Source organism: Rhipicephalus sanguineus, chromosome 7 (assembly GCF_013339695.2).
Source record: "Rhipicephalus sanguineus isolate Rsan-2018 chromosome 7, BIME_Rsan_1.4, whole genome shotgun sequence".
NCBI lineage: Eukaryota > Metazoa > Arthropoda > Arachnida > Ixodida > Ixodidae > Rhipicephalus > Rhipicephalus sanguineus.
The window spans coordinates 161,361,124-161,381,972 of NC_051182.1; the positions used below are offsets into that span (position 1 = coordinate 161,361,124).

Consider the following 20,849-nt stretch of genomic DNA (forward strand, 5'->3'; position numbering starts at 1 on the left):
GATTTCATGTTGCGAATGTAAAGGCAGCCACTTCTACTCGTGGGACAAATAAAATTCACAAGTTCTTATAAGAAAAAATCGTATATAACTTCAGCTCCATTCATGTCTGCCCCTTCAGAACGCCTTTATACTCGGAAGCGAAGGCATGAGAGAGTCAGTGAAGATGGCAAACCCTAGGCTGCCTTTTTTCCCTGGCTGAATGTTAATACGCACTGTGGTGTGCCATTTTATGTAGCGTATTCATTAGAGACAGCGGCTCAAAATGTCACACGCATCCATAAAATTTGATAGGTGTATGCAAGACTAATCTGGTTACGTTTGTGAAGGTATGGCGGAGAATAACACGCGTCATCCAATCGTTGAAATGATGAGAGGCGTCGGCCTTGTTCACAATGAAGGAATAAGTAGCATTGGTTATACAGGTTTCATGATGTGACATAGACACTGTGTATCGGGGTTAGATCGCCTGAGTTGCAAGTGAGCGTGTTCCGTTGTACTGAATATGCAGGCATTCCAGATTCAGCTTTGCCATCTTGTTCTTGCCTTTCCCAATCAGTATCTTCGCGCAATCCCAGTTGATGCCATTGCCGATGAACACTACCTATTCAATCAGCGTATTTTTTGCCACGTGTTTATTACCACAGCACAAATAATGTCAAAAACAAGAACATGGCAACAAATGTGATGGCAATACACACATCCATGGGCCATGCCATCAACTGTGATAGCATGAAGAAAATTGGAAAAGAACAAAACAGCAAGGCTTACTCTGGAATCCCTTCATATTCAGACAACAGAACACTCTCAACTGAAACTCAGGCAATCTACCCCCGATAATGCTTTTGTCACGTAATGAAAGCTATTATACAACCAACGCCACTTAAAACTATTTCCTCGATTGTGAACAAGGACACGTCTTTTTACTTTAAGGAATCGTCGGCAATCGTCCCTTTTTGCCACGAATTTTCCTAGCCAAGCAGGTTTCTATCGAACCCTGGATTTCATTTCTGAAAGCATGTAGAATGGGCCTGCTCCTTTAGTTTGCGCACTGTGGCATTTGTAATGCTCAACACCAAAGTAAGCTTAGTGCGAGAGTCCACATTAAAGTGTGCAGTCAACCAGTTACAACTGTCGTTCCTGCAAACTGGAGATGTAATGACAAAATACTGCCTTTTCAGCAACAAAATAGGCACTGTAAGCACAAGCCCATTTGTATGGAAGAACAATATTGGAACGTGTATGCAATAAACAAAAAAGAACTATGAAATGAGAGCAAAAGCCATGGCCTCCTCGTATTTATGTAAGCATCCAAACCAATAGGCCAATGGTGCAGCAATGCACACTGTGCCACTCCTATTGCCCATCACTAGAAAAGCTGTATAACTAATAGTTTTACTGACAATTTACTTTCACTGTTGATGCTTGCAGGCATAGCTTGGCATACTAACTCACACTCATTTGAAAGGTATGAGTGAGTGTGAGTAGGCGTGTGATATGAACGTGAGTGAGTACTCCTGAGTGTGAGTAGCCATGAGCATGAAAGTGAGCGAGTACTGATGAGTGTGAATAGACATGAGTATGGACACGAGTGAGTACCAATGAGTGTGAGTAGGCGTGAGCGATTACTGGTGTATGTAAGCATGAGTATGAACGTGAATGAGTACTCATGAATGTGAGTGGGTGTTTTAGTACCGATGAGAGTGAGTGGACATGAGTATGAGGGTGAGTGCGTAGCAATGTGCATAGGTCGGCAAACTCATCATGAGTCGACTCACTCGGAGTCACTCAGACTCGGATCGGGCCATGAGTCTGAGTCAGAGTGAGTCCGGGTGAGTAATATTTTGGTGAGTTTGAGCCCGAGTGAGTCGGGCTGAGGAAAATTTTAGTGACTCTGAGTCCGAGTCCGGTTGAGGAATATATTGGTGAGTCTGAGTTCGAGTGAGCCCTAAGCACAAAATATATTTCTTGAGTGAGTCTGAGTGAGCTCCACCTGTTATTGCCGACCTATGGTCCTATCTACTCATGTTCAGTGTTACTACCAGCCTTATATAGGCTTAAGTTTATACTGAAGTCTACTCAGATATATCTCAACGCACAAGCGTTCATGCGCCATCTCAACATGCATTGATCAGAGGCGTGAGCTGGCGTTGGGGGTGCCATGACTTCCCCTTCAAGTTTGAGATGTCTGATATGGACTATGCTGCCTGACAGCTAACACAGCCAAGTTCCTCACAGGCTGCCAGCTAACACAGCCATACAACCACTTAAATGGATTCCAGTGCCACCGCTCACCTGGTGAGACGGTTGGTCTTCTCAGAGCGACGTTATCGGCATGGGATTTGAGTTGTTGATGAAAAGAATCGTATCCTCTCCCAAGCAGTTCACCATCTAGCCCACGGTCCTCAAGGGCATCGGGAAAGGCCTGTACGACCTCCATGGCTGCCTCTCGAATCAAGTTCCGTGTCGGCCTGGAGCACACTTCTGTCAGTTGTTCCACTACACATCGTACCAGTGCCCTTCTTTCTGTAGGGGGAAGTGGTTTTTGGGCTGTAAGACCCTTTTGAATATGCTCTGGCAAGTTTTCAAAGTTCAACGAAAAACTCTCGTATCGTTTTCCACTTTCAGAGGAATCCGTCGAACTACTGTGGCCCTGTAAAGTGCCTGAAAGAAGAAAAAAAAAGCAGCCTATAAAGCGTAAAGCTAGTTAAGGTGACTGATTTCATGTTGTGAACACAAGAGGACATCGATGCCATGGCCTGTGAATACTGCATGTTAAATCAGCATGTTTTTTTTTTTTTTTTTGCTCAGCATGTGTTGCCAAGCAAAACTATGATGCCAAAGCAAGTGCATGGCATCAAATGTGCTGGCTGAAAACACAGTGTCTATGGGCCATGGCACTGACTGTGATAGTGCGAAGGTAATTGTAGACGAAAAAAAAAAACGCCAAGGCTTTACCTGGAATCCTTTCATGAATCCTTTCATGCAATGGAACACAGGCTCATTTGCAACTCCAGCAATCTACCCCTGATATACACTAAATGCTCACATCACATATGAAAGCTCCATGATCAATGTTAGAATGTTACAGTTGAAAATATCGTTTTTTCTTGAATTAAGAAGCTTTCCTTTCTGCGAAATCTGTATGAATTTCCTTGTGACTTCGTGCTGCAAACTGGTGGATGGCAATTATCCCTTTCATAACACTTCTGCCACTTGGTGGAATTCCACCAAAGTTATTTGCAGTAAGCTTTTGTGTGGGAGTCCACACTAACCTTTTCAGACACCATCTATGAAGAACCGTCTGTAAATGCCTCAAAGTGATACATTTCAAGGCGCTCAATATTCTATGGCAACAAAAATAATGTCGCATTACATTATTTCATGTGTGGTAGTAATTAATCCTAAATTGTAATTAAATATCTATTTATTCCAAATTCATTCATGCTATGTTTTTGCATAAATAGAAAGAAATCTGAGGCTAGAAATATGGTTGAAATTCGTTTTCGGTAATGTCCATTTTGAGCAAGAAAAATCAAACTTTTGACATGGCTCACGGGAAGTGGCACGTCAAATGACTCGTCGAACATGGTAGTGCCTTCAGCAAAGTGATCATACGCAACAGTACAGTGTAAAGTGAAGTTAAATGAAGACAAATTTATTATGCAGGAGGTTCAATTCATCCAAAGATCAATGTATCTTACTCTTTTTTAGCCCCTAGTCAATACAAATAGCAAACACAAGGGGTGTACACAATCGTGTACACAGCATCTCATAGGGCTTAAAGCGTGTAGTAAACAGGTTACAGTGGTTGTTCCAGCAAAAGAGAAACAAAATGGAGAAATACTACTTTTCAGCAACAAAATAGGCACTGCAAGCGCAAGCCCGTTGGTACAGAACAATTTTAAAATGTGTGCATTAAAGAAAGAAAAAAAAACCTACAAAATGAAGGTAAAAGCCATAGCCTCCTCGTATTCATGCACAACGTGCCGCATTCTTGCTGCCCATCACTACAATAGCTGTATAACTAATCATTTTACTGAAAACTTACTTTCTCTGTTGATGCCTGCAGGTGATATTCACTGCATAATAAAATCATACTCTAATCTAGCTTTATCTGCACGATGCTTGAAAAGCTGGAAGTCAGTGTAGAATATGACGGCAGGTACCATTTCACGACGCCCTTCAAGTTTGATATGTCCAATATGGACTATGCTGCCTGCCATCCCAAGTTAAAATCACTTATCAACTACTACAAATGAATCCACGCACTTAAGAGATATTTTTAGCTTTCTGGAAGTACTTTAAGGCTAAATCAGTACACTCCATGTCTCAAAAACCACCGACAAGGAAGACAATAAAGATGGGCACCTGGAAGAGCAGTGGTAGGTGAAGCTGCTGGAACCCCTTCAGTGCCAATTACAACTTTGTCATTAAGGGGGAGCCCATTCACGTTTCCTTCAGAAGTTTCTTCTTCCAGCTCCACGCAGTCCTTCAAAACGATCTGTATTCAAAACAGCATTAAATAAAAGGGTAAGAATAGCCCTATGTATGCACTATGCAGCGCTGTCACTACGTACAGTCCGAATCACACTTGTCTAGAGCCGCCGTTTTTCGCAAAAATGTGCAGGGACCGATTCTGTAATTATGTCAAGCATGGTCATACCGCATGCTATGTGACACCAGCAGACAGAAAAAGAGTGTTCCACACTCGCCGCCATGGCTACGATCGGCGCTGAATAACACTCCCAGGTTTAAATGCACAAATATACCCGAAGAAGTGGACAGGGTGTGACCGCCACTGTAGCTCAATTGGCAGGGCATCGGATGCGTTATTCGAAGGTTGCAGGTTCAATCCCTGCCGGCGGCAAGTTATCTTTTCGTCCGCTTTACTTTCTTCGCATATATATCATAATTACTACAAATAACATCCCCAATACTTTTCTTGGCATTAGTGCATGTTAGTTCTTATTAATGGTAAGTCCTTGTACCATAATTCAAGCATGAAGGAAGCTTATAGCTAACACGATTTAACAGCTGTGGATGGCACCAGCGTCCCAGCCATGCATTGAGAAGTGCGATTCAGACTGTCCTCAGTAGTTCAGCACTTTGAAACCGTTGCATCAGAGAGGGATGAAATGCCTTCCAGCTCTCTGGTAGTTACAATTTTTGAAACAATCAAAGAACTATGCTAGTTACAAGTCAATACACCACTGCAGTCCATGACATGATTAGGGACATACAAAACTACGTGACATACTTAATCATGAAGAATCTACCCAGAAGCCACAAGAGCAAGTGTCAGATTTCATAACACAATTCCTTGAATTATGGTATCAACAGTATGAAAGTGCCACGAGACACAATGCACGCAGCCGCGATCTAAACAAACCGTCGACAAAGGGCTGTGAGCAACAAGCAGCTGAAAATTGCTTATGAAGGCGACGCTTTTTAGCAAAGCACTACGGCCCTGCCTCTTTGAAGTGTCCTTGTCTATATATAGGTGCCACAGAACTGAAATAATAACAATAACTGTTGGGGTTTTACATCCAGAAACCCTGATATGGTTAAGAGGGGCACTGTAGTGGGGGGCTCCAGGAATTTAGACCACTTGGGTTCTTTAACATGGACCTAAATCTAAGTACATGGGCCTCTAGCATTTCGCCTCCATCAAAATGCAGCTGCTGCGGCCAGGATTTGACCCCGCGAACTTTGGATTAGCAGTCGAGCACCATAACCACCAGACCAGCGTGGCAGGTAGGCGCCGTGGAATGTTGCATGGAAACTTCCGCAGCAAATTGTAGATGCAGCCAGCCAGGCAGTGTGTTAGGACTGCAGTTCAAATACTGTCTACCCTCGTTCCTCCCGACAGCAATAGACGTAAAACAAAAACAACAACCACTGTCAGTTGTCGGCACAAACGGTTAAATAGAAACAATAGATGTGGAGGACAGCTGTATTTACACACCCCCAGGCTTTTCATCAATATACTGTGCTTGGAGTAATAAAGGAGCCTGGTAACTAGGGTGTTTTGGCTGGAAAATACCTTAACAGGGTAGCCAATCTTACGACTTTCGCGTACGGTCCTATAAATGAGGACACTCTCTTAACAGCTAAAAAAAGCAGTACTTTTGCGGACATAAAATTTTGCGAATAAAATAGCCAGCATCCCTAAATATTGCATAGGTTTATTCCATAGATTTCACGGAAATTTTATACCATGAAGCTAATCATGTTTAGCTTTCTTTTATCACGCGCAGATAGTGCTACGACACCACAATGCCATTTTCCCCTACAATACGGCAAGTAAAAGTGACAAGAAGCCTCGCAGGAAAGCCAACTTTAATACTTTGCTGAATTTTTTCTTTATGTTTACTAAAGAATATTCTTTTGAGTGTACACTTTTGTTTCTATTTAGTGCGGCACTTTTAGAGAGAATAAAAAAAGTCAGTTGATTTGGAAAGTCCTTTAAAAAAAATAAAAGCCAGTTCCACCCAGAATGAAAGCTGTACAAACTGCGGAGCACTGATTCGCCTGTGTCTCCCTTGTGTTTATCTGCTCTTTTCTGTTCTTTTGAAGTGATTATGTGATACTTTATATCCTTTTCTGTTCTATAGTCTCATTTCTACTGTCAACGTCGCTTTTTAGGCTAGCTGGTTAAATGCATCAAAAGGTAACACAGCGCTAGCAGAGACATCTTCCACATCCGTTTCTGCTAGCGCTATGTTACCTTTTGATCCTTTCTACTGTTTGCTGCTCCAAGCATGGTGCGTCTAGCACCCGGCGCCAGCGTTTCACCTCCGCTTCTTTCTTCCGTAGATCTGTGACTGACTCCTGATGATGGCATTTCGGTGGCATGGACAGCAGAATTTGCTCTACGCTGACACTGGTATTCATGGGCAAGCGTGCTCGCGTTCCAACCGTGCAGCCTGCTTGCTTATGTGTGTCGGACGTGATGCCAACGCGAGATATGAGACAAGGAGAGTTCGGTCCCTGACACTGCTCCGCAGTTATAATAATTCTGGATGTAAAGGGTCATCGAAAGTTCACACGGAAATACAGATTTATTCCAAGGAGTGGGATAGGTTTCAAACAGGAGAAAGTGCCTCAGAACAGGCTGGCCGACGTTTCAATAGGTGGACCTATCTTTGTCAAAGGCGCCTTGTCATCCTTGGCGTGTTAGTTTTAAAGGGTTATTGTTGACGTCATGTCCAGCGGTGGCGCTTGTCTGAGGCACTTTCTCCTGTTTGAAACCTATCCCACTCCGTGTATCCATCTGTCGGCTCCCTTCTTGATCTTGGATTTATTCCAAAGGTTGACACAACTCTTCTGTTAATCATGAGTCAACTATAACAAAAAGACTTGTTACCTTTCCTGCTTTTCTTTTGCCATTTGACACGCGTGGATTTTTCTGAAACACACCACCCATGGCTCCTTTGATTTGTTCGCTTTTTGAGTGCCTGCATGAAATAAACAAACGCACCAACAAAGTAGCTGACAACAATGTGGAATTTTATATAGCACTGATGCAATGCATAAACTATGGGAAATGCACTATGGAAAATGCTGTAGTGAAGGGCTATGCAAATTTTAACTCACGGCAATCCGTTATAGATAGTTAAATATTTATATAAGGAACTTCAATATAACAAAATTCTCGATATAGTAAGCTAGCTAAGTTTTTATACCTTCACATCTATGAAACACCATTTTTAATCAATGTAGCGATGTGCCTTTATCTGAGAATCCAACTTAACAAAGTTTCACTGCTACCTCAGGGCAATACAAGGCCATAAACTGAAGCTTCTGCTGGTGCCAGTGGTCATAAGTTGGCTTGCTCGTGCTTTTTGTGAACGCATTTTTCAAATCACACGCTGCATGATGGAGAGCGGTCACCAAAGCGGAGCAATGTTTTCTGGCAACAGAAGCTGGAAAAGGGTGCCCCTCAATAATGGTGCAAGATGTATGCTCTTAGGCGAAGACACTCGCGAGACGCGATCGATTAGGTAAAGTAACAACGTCGCGTGCTTGTCGGTCTGGTGATGGCAGCGTATACCTATTGGTGGGACTAAAACCTCTGAAACTTCATAAAGTAGTGAACACTCTCCTCCTGTGCTTAACATATGCAGTGGCGATGACTTTTTTTGAACGGTACCTGACTTCCTCCGTTGGTTCATCACAGCTTTCACTATCGTCCAGAGAAGCCCGACTCTCTAGCTGTGCCATCAGTGCCTCCGACGCTTTTTCATCAGTGCACATTCCGAGCAGGCTGGACACGGTGACATCCTCCAGCGCGGCGTCGGAACGGTCCGGGCAATCAATCAATTCCTCATCGTCCTCAAAGTGTTCGCTCATCTCCAGACATTCCGTCGGGTCTGACACAGGGCACGCCACCACGGAGTCCAAAGGCGTGGCTTCTGAATCACCGGCTATATTGGCCTCAGCGGCGTGAGCAGACGTGTTCATGAACTCACTGAGATGCTCCTCCTGGATTGACTTGTCCTCGGAGCCACACGAATTGGCCGATGAACTCGATGGCGTCTTCTTGTTGGCAAGCTGCGAAAAAACAAAAAAATGACATAAATTCAACATACATGCTGAAGCCTGCATGAACTGGTAAAGTGGATGCTATCGCTTTAAGCCTGTGGCTTTGTACCAGTCTTGGAGAGTAACCAGTCAGATACAACTTAAGAGGTCGGAGAGGCCTTAACCAGATGACCAAAGCGCAGCAGCCAATCGCCTCCACGACTAAACAAATACAGAAGACTCTCAGTAAACGGAAATCTCTTAAACAAAACTGCTCCTTTAATGGAAATCTAATTGGTTTTGTACTTGGATTCTGCACCCCTGTTCATCTCTCAGTAAACGGAACTCCTGTTAAATGGAAGACATTTTCCTGGTCCCTTCAGGTTTCGTTTAACGAGGGTCTACTGTAGTCCCACTTATGCACTAGACAATGTTCTCTGAGGGCAGTCACCGGCTGTCTGGCTCATGACGTCAGTCTGGAATGCGCACCCATTGGTGCAGGCTCACATGCATCCACCTTTGAGGAGGGAATGCCGCGGACTTCTAAAGCTGTATCAGGCTATAGTCACTAATAATGCATTATTAGCGGGAACCAGTTACTTCTTCGTGAAGTAACTTTTAACTGCCACTTGTTACTTTTTATTTAAGCAACATGTAACAGTAATACTGGTGCTTTCTACACAGTGATGGGAACTTTAGGGTTACTAAAAGAGATATGGAAAATAATGACTTTATATTAAAAAATAACAATAACACTGATACGTAAACTGATCCTAGAAAGGGGTTATCTTTGGCACAAATCTAAATCAAGATAATATACATTTATTGCATTTGCAGCACTTTTGACTACTGTTCTTCCAGCAACAAAAGAAAGAATCCATTGACATAGTCAGCGGAAACTGGAAAAAAGGTAATTCATTGAAAGTGGGAAATCAGTTTGGCAAAAGCTTACATAACTGTAACAGGGTTACTTTTCTACTCCCCGTAACTCTAGCTGCAACACTGTTAGTTTTTGCTGGTGCCCTCACTGCTTTGTGTACTCACCGCATGCTGTGCGTGAGCGTAGGTGTGCTCGTCGTCGGCATCGGCCTGCAACAGGTCGATTCCAGACGTTTCCTGCGCTTCGACCACAGCAGCTGAAGCCACTGTGAGGTTCTCGCGTTCACTTTTGAACCAGCTCCTCAGGGCGATCAACCAGCGGCGCTGTGACAGTGAGATGCAAGCAAACAAGACACTGGTGCTTCAGATAGACACAACCTTCATATAACTGGCCATTTGGTATTGTTCTCAGCACTTCAAAAAATTTGGTAAAATAGGCAAAAATTGCAGTTTTCAAAGGTGCGAGGATGTTGTAAGGTTGTGCTGTCTGATATTACTGTATGAAGATATCACCTTACCCTGTTGTACTTTCCTTCCATCACGTGTGGGTACTTTGCCACCAGTGAGTCAAGTACCTGGTTGTACAACCTTGGTGTTGGATATCTGCAAAAAAGATTTAAAAATCACTATGCAATGCACAACAGCAATAATCCTTTGAGCAAAGCCTACTTGATCTATTAATATGATAAGCCCCTCTAGCTGAACCTAGTCACAGAACGTTACATGCAAGGCAAAAATACCTATGCCAAAGTCAAAAGCCAATTTTTTTCCCTGATAACACCTGATAATGCGGAACCTGCAGAAGAATGGTGCAAGGCTAACACACTCACGGAGTCATCCTGTAGCAAGCCTTGCAGAGAACAGAGATGATGTGCGTCTTGACTTTTGCAGTGACTGGCCGCTTGCTCCGCAAAAAAGTGTCGCACCAGATGCCGAAGGATGGAGGCAGCACGAAGTTGACAGAGTCATCGCTGTCGTGCATTGACGTGTGGCTTATGGCAGTGTTATCAACTTGCATCTCATCACTGCCGCTCACTTGCTTGTAGGACAGAAGTGCAGACGGTGCGTCTTCAATTTGTGTCAGGATCCTGCATAACACGACGGGCACGCAAGACAATGATCCACAAAAAGAACACACACACAGAACTCTACAATCATGAAAGGCAGCGTGCTCGAGCTGAATGTTGCTCTTGGACTACGGACAAACACTGCCTGTGCATTTTGTACAGCTAAACTTTTGAACTTCTTTGTAAAAAGGACACTGGAAAAACTTTCACTGCCGAGATATTCAGCCCTATTGATAGCTTGTGTGCTCTCAATTTTAGCACAACATTTATTCTTGTCCACATGCACCAACCAAACACAATTGAAGTAGCATGTGGTTGCTTGTAAAGGCAAGCATACAACGCACAGACACAAGAAACAAATGGACAAGAGAACTTGTTCTCCCACAACCCCTTGCACCCATGAGCGGCATTCAATAGCATGAGTTTAACTTGCTCTATAAATATGGGCTTATATCCCACTGTCTACCCATAATACGGTTTCAGCAATCAGAATAAAAATTTTCTGTGTACAATATGAAGGCCGAGCAGTGGTGTGATGGCTGCACCAATTGCGCCAAACTGCTCCAGAAGACAAATCCTGCTGTATCCTGCTACATTTTCGCTATTTTGCGCCAAAGCTGCACCAAACATGGTGTTTTCATATTTTGAAAACGAAACAGAGTCGACACACGACATCTATCCTTCTATCCCCACAGGCACACATCACGCTACAGTGGCTGTAACCATGCGTAGATCAAGGAAAATGTGTGTGCTTGTGCAGTGCTGGTCGGACTACATGTCTATTATAGCATAGACCACTTATAATATAAGTGCCGGAGGAGCGAATATCTGCGCTATAACGAAAACATCATTTTTTAAAGTCCACCTGCTGGTGGCAAAGGCGAAAGCCCGCATCACAAAGCCTTTACATTTGCAGAACACCACTTACACTGATGGAGGAATTGAGGTCGCATGCGCAATATCTGCACTCTACGATGACGTAACTGTTCTCTTGAAAAAAAAAATGAAAAGCCAGAAAGCGGTACTGTGCACTTGATGCAGGCGCCCATTCGGTGCGAAGCGTGCACACAGAACGCACTACAAACGGCCAGAGGAGCGGCTTCTCCGGCGACTAGACAACCCTTCCTCACGCGGCGTGCCTGCATGAACGCGGCGCAGCCTTTTCCTTCCTTTTCTTCCAGCTTCGATCCTCCCCAGTTCACTCAGCCCCCACTCCTCCTTCGTCGCCCCCACTCTTCGGCCGGCGCACCTCTGTTGAGAAGTGTGCTCGCTACCTCGCATCTCTGAACCGCGTTACAACTGGTCTTTCATCTTGGGGGCTGCGCAATAAGCTGCATGTGTATACATGGAGTTCTATGGTAGGATAAACAGGAATAAAAAAAAGAACGCATTTGGTCCTGCCCTATAAGCGGTTATGTTGAAAGTGGTCTGAGCTGCATGTGCATGGAATGTTACGTAATGCTGCCGAGTTCCACCTTATTTAGCTGATTTAGTTTTCACACATTCAATTTTTCCACTTGAAAATGACCCTCTAGCTGCTCTTAAAGCCTTTTTCCCTGCAATAAGATGCACTTACAGCTGCTACAAAGCCCTTTTTTCCTGCTCCAAAACACGTTTTTGGCTGCTCTGAAATAGCTTCAGCCAATCACATCACTCCCCAAGTGAAAAACAGAAAATGAAAAGACACTTATTTTGCAAATGCTGCACTTCCGGTCCTTTAACTATAAGCTTTAAGAATAAAACCCATGCCTGCCTTTACATGGTAACCAGCAAAGGCACAACTTAGAAGTGACTGTGCTGCTACATACACGTTTACACCTTTAAAGAAAGACCGATATTTTTCAGGAAATGGATTCATGTCTGCATTTAATATAGTAACCAACAAAAGATACAGGCGAGCAGTGTGGTTGCACATGCAAAAGCACTGCTACATACACAAGTTACATTAACTCTTGCTGCAAAATCGCTTGTAACTGTAGAGAAAGAGTGAAATTTTGATGTATGGTCAGCTCACAGCACTGGTTGTGATGTCTCTATCGCATCGCTGCCGACCTCTAGAATTCCAGCTTCACATGCTTGCAACGAAACTTCCCCTTGTTTGTGGATTGATGCCGGCTGGATTGCACAACTGCAGATGTCAAAAGAAATTTTCCTGGTCCATAAACAAAAGCCCTGCTCTGCGATATAAACTGCAGATTGATAAACTGCAGCTTTTACACATTACATTTGATATTCAACTGCTCTGCAGAAATAGCTTAGACAGCGCTACTGCAATTCTTTCCACGTTAAGGCAAAACTTGGATTATAAGACTGACATATTAATTTATCTCACCAACAGCTAACAGCAAGCAAGAATTACAGCATACAGGCTCTTCCAGAGCCTCTGAAGATTTAGTGAAAATATTAGTAAAACGTCACAACTCTTGTGTTTGATAAAGCGCAACATGTAGGACATAGATCGAAATAAAAAAATGTATCTCAGCACAGGCTTTGCAGTGATGCATGCCAGATAAACTTACAAACGCAGCTTGACTGCGCAATGGAGCATAAAAGTTAGCGTACGAATGACATGACTAACATGACTAACAGTGATTTGGCGGAACACACACAAAAATCTATTCAAGGTCAAGCAATCAAGACAGTAAAGTACTTGCAGCGCACATGTTCAAAATTTACAAGCTCTGTTACAGTCCAGCGGTTACCTTGCCTTTTCACTATATGCCCTGCCCATTCCGATTTCTTATTCCTGATTTCGACTAATATTTCCAAATACATTTAGAAATATGCTTCACTGCTCGGGCATATGGTTTGCCTGCACCTCATAGCATCCACCCTGCTGCAACCAGCTTATGAGATAGAAAGTGTAGTGCATGTGCTGCGCATATCACTTGTGTCAGCAGCAGAAGCCGTAATGCTGCCCTAGCTACGGCAGAGCCGAGTGAGCAAGGTGTCCATTTGTTTCATCGATTTTGCCGACAAACTGGATGCCCTTCACCGATCGCGGACGGTGAGAAGCTATCTGGAGACCTCCTAACCCTCCACTTGCATTGGTTGCATGTGTGTGCTCACACAAACACAATATGACAATGCAGACAGTGCACGCGTCTGCATTACCCGCAGTCATGAATTGCAGCCTCCACATTTGTACACATCACTGAAAACACATTCTAAACACTGTCAGAAAAAAACTTTAATCCTGTAGCTTGAATGTTTAAAGGGACCAACAACCAATTTTCTTGGTACCCATTTTCTTTAGCGCAACGGAAAGCTTAACGGTCAGAATGTCTAATCACGGAATGATGACGTGGAAAATGTCGTCAGACTTTCATAATCAAATTTTTCTATCTTTGGCAATTATGGAGTTATATACATGCATGTTGCAAACAGTGGGAGGTAAGCGCAAGAGCACTTCGTGTTTTAGCATGGTAGTTCGCTGCGCATGCGTGCACTCCGCACGCATGTGCCGCGGCTCAGCATGTTCCACTAGTCGCCGCAAAGGCAGCGCTGCTTGTCAGCACGCAACTTTTTTCACCACGTAAGCAGCACAGAATCAAGCGGGTGTGGGTGATAATAATACACATACTCTAATTTTGAGCACTAATGATGGTGTGCATGAAAGCACTGACTATACATATATGTAGACTAAAGTGAACGACTCCATAATCTAGCTTTAAGGCTCTTCTGCGAGGCTGCGCAAATACCACTTTATTGCGACTGCCGATTTAAACACATAAATCCTACTACGATCACGAAAATGATGCTTGAATTTGCCACTATAATTCACAATCTTTTCATTTCCACCAGGATCTATTCACACATTCTGGCCAGTTGTGGGTCCCTTTAAGCCTAATCAGGCCAGCCCTCATAACAGACCCTTTTCAAAATCCACAAGTGCACTTCCCTGTGCTACATATTCACCCAACTAATGGTGCCCCCTGTCATAGGCATGCGCACAGGGGGGGCGGCCGCCCCCCCCTAATCACCTAAGAGGGGGGCGCAAAATCTGCCTGGTACAATGACCCTTCTAGTCAACAGGGGGGGGGGGGGTCGCGCAAAGTCTGCCCCATACATTGACTTAGTAGGGTGGGGGGGCGCTGCAACGAACCTTTGCCCCCCCTAATGGGGAACCCTGCGCACGCCTATGCCCCCTGTCGTGCCCCCTTCAAGCGGAGACGAGGTCCTAGTTCCAGGTGCTGGGGCTTGTCTAATATGCATGTTTATACAGAGAGATCTCAGTCTACATTTTCAGCGTCAAAGCGCAAGAAAACTGCTCTCGAACACACTGTTTGCAGTAAGCGACTAGCTGCCATTAATTGGGCGAACTGCACTGAGGGAAAGCTACCTTTACAATTATGAAAAGGGTCTGTTACAATTATGAATAAATTGCTCATACCGATCTCTTATGACGCCATGTTGCAACAGAAAATGAACAAAAATATTTTTGCACGAGCTGGGGACATTCTGATGGCAGAAAGCACATTGATTACCCGAAGGTCGCGGGATCGAATCCCGGCCACCGCGGCTGCATTTTCGATGGAGGCAAAAATGTTTGAGGCCCGTGTACTTAGATTTAGGTGCACGTTAAAGAACCCCAGGTGGTCGAAATTTCCGGAGCCCTCCACTACGGCGTCTGTCATAATCATATCGTGGTTTTGGGACGTTAAACCCGATATTATTATTAAAGTACATTGATTAACAGCAGTGACACAGATCAACACGTCCAACGTCTTGTCAAACATGCTAGTGCACCCCTCTAACATAAAGCTATTTTGTATTTAATTCCCTGCATGAAGTGTACCTCAATGTCCTTGGTTGGAAATAAGACAGTGGCCCTTACATGAAACGCTGTGTTGGACATTTTATCTTTTTGTCACAAATCTGAACTATCCAAAGGTAAGTTCCATCTCTGAATGAGAATCAGCTCGTGCAGGATAGGGTACATTGGAGATTATTTGGAGAGGCTTTCGTCTTGCAGTGGTCATGAAAATAGGCAAAGAATGACGATGATGATGGAGACACTACGACAGAACGAGATGTTCGATTAAATCGCAGATATTGAACAACACTTACGGATTTTGTGGACAAGAGGGCGCAACTTTCTGACCACCAGTAGCCACTGCTGCATTGCATAGAACTGAAACACTCCTTGAGACAACGCGTAGCTTTGCTTTGTTTGGAATTTCGTCTTCAGGCACAAGGTCGACGAAGTCGTCCAGGTCGGTGTCAAACATCTGAATCTGTTTGGGACACGAGATTGCATTTTGTTTCTTAAAGAAAAAAGGAAGTTTTACGGGTGGGATACATAGCAGTCACATAACAAGGCATTATGCATTTTAATCAGTGCACTGTCTGATCAGAAGGAGCTTGATGTGGGCAAGTTGGTGTAGCATACTGGAAAATGTAACGTTGCGCAAACCACACAAGGACTAGAAAGAACTGTGGTAACCTCAGTGAGCGAAAAATTCGAATTAAATGGAGGAGGGCAGGACTTTACTAAAGAGGTATCTCAGAATAATGGAATGCAATTTCTAGACATTTCCTTAACGTTTCAGGAGAACTGTGTGTGCTGGCAGTATTCTCCTAGATCTTTAAAACCGCCGTTAAATTTTTCGTCGAAGCACTCGAAGGTTGTAAAAAACGGTATCGGCATGTCTTGCCTTATGTCGGCCCTCACCAAGTCGTGTGAGCACAAAATGAGTGATAGCTTTAACGCACAGGTTATGCTTCCTTTAGATGTAGGTTATCCTCGTGATGCAGTGGCCACTATCGCTGAATGTTTAAAGAAGTCCATTATGTTAAGTCCGAGCATGGTTGCAGAAAGCGATAGGAAGAAATGTGTCGTAGGTGTACCGTACATTCATCGCGTATCTCACAGACTAAAGAAAGTGGGAAGTAGATACGGCGTTAATGTTGTTTTCACAGCTGCCAATAAGCTAGGTAAGATTTGTGCCGCTGTGCAGAGGAAGAATGAGCAAGTAAAAGACAAGAAGTGGACAAATATTTGTTTTTACAAAACACACCAACAAATTCACTGATTGCCGTACGAGTGTGGTGTATAAGGTCCCTTTTAGCTGCGGCCGCTTCTACGTAGGACAGACGGGCCGCTGTCAGAGATTATTGGAACATAAGAGATCACTAACAGGAGGCTTACCTTCTAATCTATCTTTACATTGTCAAGAATGTAAGTGCACGCCAAAATTCGATGAATGCGCAGTGTTGTAGCGACATAGGAACGAAGAAACGTGCCTGATGATTGAGGCATGGCATATCGAGAATAGATGTAGCGCATGTGTGACCCAACCATCGATTAACTTGCATAAAGATGAAATGAAATGCCTTAACAGTTATCTTCCACGTAGACCTCCACGCGTGCCGGAGTGATAGGTTCACCTATTGCACGGGCATGCGCAGATAAGTTTTCGTGCCCTCTTTCTTTTCCACTGTTGTGCGTCTCTTCAGTTGTTAGTCGGCGTTTGTGGTGTCCTGGCTTCTTTCTTGTGTCCATGGTTGCACGCCCCGTCTTTTTAGAATCAAAGAATGTGTTTGAAGTTCCCTGTGGCACGCATTTTTAAGAGCGAAGTGGTTCTAGCTCGGCGTAAAAGGTTGTGACCTAAAACTATCATCATCATGAACCGGCACGCACTCTCTTCGTCCTTTTCTTCATCTTGTGCTTCGTTCCCAGAACGCATGCGACAATTTCTCCGGCATGGCCTGTAGTAACCCTGATGGTTGAGAGACAGAGTACAGAGAGAGAGAAACAGGGAGGGACAGAAAGAAATAAAAGAGGAAAAAGAAATTTTTGCAGAGAAAAAAGTTCTTCACGAGGCGGGATTCGAACCCACGTACACTGATCCGAAGGTAAGTGTCCTAAACCCTCGGCTATCCAGGCATGCCAGCAGAGCATAGCATAGTCTTTTATAGTAGTGTAGCAAGGGGGTGGCAAATGGATGTGAGCGTGAGTAGGAGAGATGTGATGGTGAGGAGGAGGGAAAGAAAGGGATGAAAGAGGAAGAAAGATAGAAAAAAGAGAGGCACAAATAGAAAAAAAAGAGAAGAAAGAAAATGAGGAAGAAAGAAAATTAGCAAAACTTAACAAAACAGCAAAACCCAGGACTACATAGGTGCCCATCAGCTCCGCTCTCTCTTTAGCATTGCGCGTTTGATGCAAGCTACGCATTTGTTTTTTTTCTTTACTGTCTCAAAGCCATAAACTCGATTCTTACTTCAGTGACACCTCGGCATGCAGCGCGTCAGATCGTTAGAAAGCACCGAATCAGGGAGTAAAATGCGTAATATGCGCATAACTTTGGATGCCTTTGAAAAATCTAAAAATATTGCATGAACTTGAAACCCGTCTATTAGTGCGTGTATGTCGTTAATAAATCCGGCAAACTGCGTGTCGCGTGAGTAGCCCTTGCGAAAACCGTGCTGATGCTTGAAAATAATGCTACGGTCTTCATGACAGTTGACGACTTGAGTGTGGATGAAGTGCTCAAGTGGTTTACAAATAGTGCTGGTATATGAGGGTCAATACGGCCGCATACATGCTGCATTCGTTTTGCTGTAAGCTCTTTGTTCACTTCCGGCTATCCACAAGTCACAGCAGTCGGAACATGCAGAGGGTGCGAGGAAAATCTACCAGCGTGTTTTCGCGATCGACATCCACGATTGCCGTCAGTTTCTCCAGGAACTCGGTGTAGGTACCCGTCGCCAGCTTCAGCTTTCGCCGATTGCCGTTTTGTAATATGACGAGGCAGAAGACGTCGCCCATTTTGGCGAAAGAAACAACGCAGTGGAAGCACTACGCGAGTCACTCATCAGCACACAAGATCAGCACATTCATACACGGGCGGCCGGCGCGGGAAAGTGACCGGAAGTAGCGAAAAGTTGGTGGTCAAACGGTGCTGTTAGAAAAAACATGGGAGTCGCGACGTATCTTATGCGACGTCGGCTGTATTTCATATTACGGGACCGTATTCGTATTTCTCGTGTACCTGCATGTATTAGTGATGCAGAACTATCTATCGAACTATCGATGGTAAAAGATACTATCGATCGTGCTATCGATAGTAAGTACTATCGATAGTTTAAAATCAACAGCGCGAGCTCATTGCAGAATAAATCTGGTTCCCCGCGCATGTGGTACATAGTGAAGCCGGAGGAGCAGGCTGAAGGGCAAGAAAGTCGACATGCTTGCGTTCTTCACCAGAGTGCTTCGCTGAAACATGGTCATAAAGTCAAACTATTAAGCTGTAGCGGAAATAAGCCGTTAAATGGGGTGGAACTGCGAGGCTTCAGTTTTATATTGTGTTTGATGATTGCAAAATAAAAAAAAATATCAAGAGCTAAGTTTGTTAATTGTAAGATGTAACTGGTTGCTTTTAAATATTAATTTATTGATGGACATATGCCGCCATTTTCACTGCGCAAATAATTTCTCTCGATAAAAATTTCCTCATAAATTAAGCGAAGCTGATAGTAGGCTATCGCAAATATTTTGGCAATATGGCCAGCCAGCAACAGCCTCGTTATTGGCACCACTATGGATAGTTTGTCACGTGGCTGTGACGGTGAAGAATGCTACAGCAAGACTGGGAAATACGAAGCTCTTCTTTTGGTCGAAGTTGTGCCCACAGAATCAAAACTCGGAATACAAGCGATACAGGCTGCGCACTGATTGCGGCGAGAACAGTCGCCGGCCGTCGAGTAATCTGACAATCGGTGGAAGGCTTCATCTTTTATACATCAGTCATCAAACCTTCCAGTGTTATCGCTATTGCTCGCGCAAGCTTTCGAATAAACTTGAATATTCGCGTCCGGCGCGTAACCTTAAAATGTCAAACAATCGCGAAACTTCCCAAACATTGCGGTGCGGTCTGCGTCAAACGCAGCTAACAGTCTGTGGGTGAAACCCGAATACATCAAAACAAAGCAATAAACACGCGTGGCAGTAATATCGTTACTAATATTACCAATGGTACTACCGAGTCGACTATCGATAGTTTATCGATAGTAGTACTATCGATAGTTTGTTTACACTATCGATAGTTTCAAAGAAACTATCGATACTATCGATAGTCAATTTACCGATAGTTCTGCATCACTAGCATGTATACATGGCTTGCACCTACGTCACTTGACGTCACTGCTCGGAGCGAGTCGGCCATATTGGTGAACAGCTAGGGTAGCTGTTTGGGCTTGTTGGTTTGGCATGACACAGGTTGAAAGCGCAAAGGACGAAGACAGAGAAGAGGCTTGACACACACGAGCGCTTAGACCTTGTTCAGCGCTGCTTTGCCGCACCGGCGAGTTTCTCCCTCCATTATTGTTGTTTGCGCAGTTGTAGGCTGCTTTAATCGTAGCGACAGCTGCGGAAGAATGAAGCAGCCTACTAGCAGAGTCATTCAATGCTTCTTATGGTCACGAAACCGACGAAACTGCCGCGTCAGTTTCATATGGAGCCAGCGGCCGCCGCCAGAAGCGCAGCTGTGCTTGAGAGGCGATGCGAACGCTGCTATCGCTGGGGTTGTGTGTGGGAAGTCTCGGTGTTTAAGCTTTCTTCCGCAACGGTCCCTTTGCTTTCACGCTTTTACTTCTAGCACTCAGCATGTATAAATATATTTCTGAACGCGTTTTCTGTTTTAAAATGAGCACCCGGGAGGAAAAAAACCAGCTCAATTAAAACATGCAGCTCGCGGTGGTATCAGCAGAAAAAATACAAAAATTCGGGGATCAACGACAGAATACCAAGATATATAATTAAGAACACCGTAGCAGGGGACTTCTGTATGACTTTTGGCACCTTCAGGCACAGCTGTTTCACCATGCTCGTAAGTCGCTCGCTGTACGCCGCCGGCCGCAAGTTGATTCGTCTCGCCTTCACGCTAGATGTTTGACAACAGTTGTGGCATGTAGAGAAAGACACAGTTTGACCTAAATGTAAACATTTCGACAGAAGTCTGTCTGGCTGGGTGGAAGAAGTTGAAATACCTCCAGCCACAAATTCTTGGAGGAAACCCGACGTTTCGAGACCGGCTTGGTCTCTTCTTCAGGGGTGAATGTGGTGGTTGTGGTTGAAGGAAAGGAATAAGGCACTATTTTCTGCAACCCTCACGGGAGCACGGCTCAGCGCCTTTTGGGGGAGGGTAAGGAGGGAATAAAAGGAAAGTCGAAGAAAAAGAGAAGTGATCGGACAGAGACAGGGGCGTCGAAGAGAAGAGAAGACAGGACAGATGGAGATGGTCACAGGAGTTCGAGGGACGGGACCACGATGCAGCTAGAGGCACGGTACACGTCGGTGACGAGGCGGCGAAGGCCCCGCCGATGAGAGGCGCACGGCATAGCGGTCGAGGCAACCGTCACAGGGCGCCGACGGCGAGA

The 20,849-nt window shown here is 44.4% G+C and overlaps 1 protein-coding gene across 1 annotated transcript in view; it reads right to left on the minus strand.

Annotated features, from left to right (window-relative positions):
* LOC119400431 (uncharacterized) overlaps nucleotides 1–18,336 on the minus strand; it is a 30,360-nt gene extending 12,024 nt beyond the window's left edge. Inside the window, exons 1-10 of the mRNA XM_037667460.2 lie at nucleotides 18,109–18,336; nucleotides 15,540–15,706; nucleotides 12,484–12,597; nucleotides 10,233–10,490; nucleotides 9,921–10,005; nucleotides 9,568–9,726; nucleotides 8,153–8,553; nucleotides 7,367–7,457; nucleotides 4,369–4,501; nucleotides 2,293–2,661 (exon numbers count right to left, since the gene is read on the minus strand). Coding sequence (XP_037523388.1) covers nucleotides 2,293–2,661; nucleotides 4,369–4,501; nucleotides 7,367–7,457; nucleotides 8,153–8,553; nucleotides 9,568–9,726; nucleotides 9,921–10,005; nucleotides 10,233–10,490; nucleotides 12,484–12,597; nucleotides 15,540–15,706; nucleotides 18,109–18,240 — 1,909 coding nt within the window. The 5' untranslated portion in view covers nucleotides 18,241–18,336. The remainder of the gene's footprint in view (nucleotides 1–2,292; nucleotides 2,662–4,368; nucleotides 4,502–7,366; nucleotides 7,458–8,152; nucleotides 8,554–9,567; nucleotides 9,727–9,920; nucleotides 10,006–10,232; nucleotides 10,491–12,483; nucleotides 12,598–15,539; nucleotides 15,707–18,108) is intronic.
* Between the last annotated feature and the right edge of the window lie 2,513 nt (nucleotides 18,337–20,849).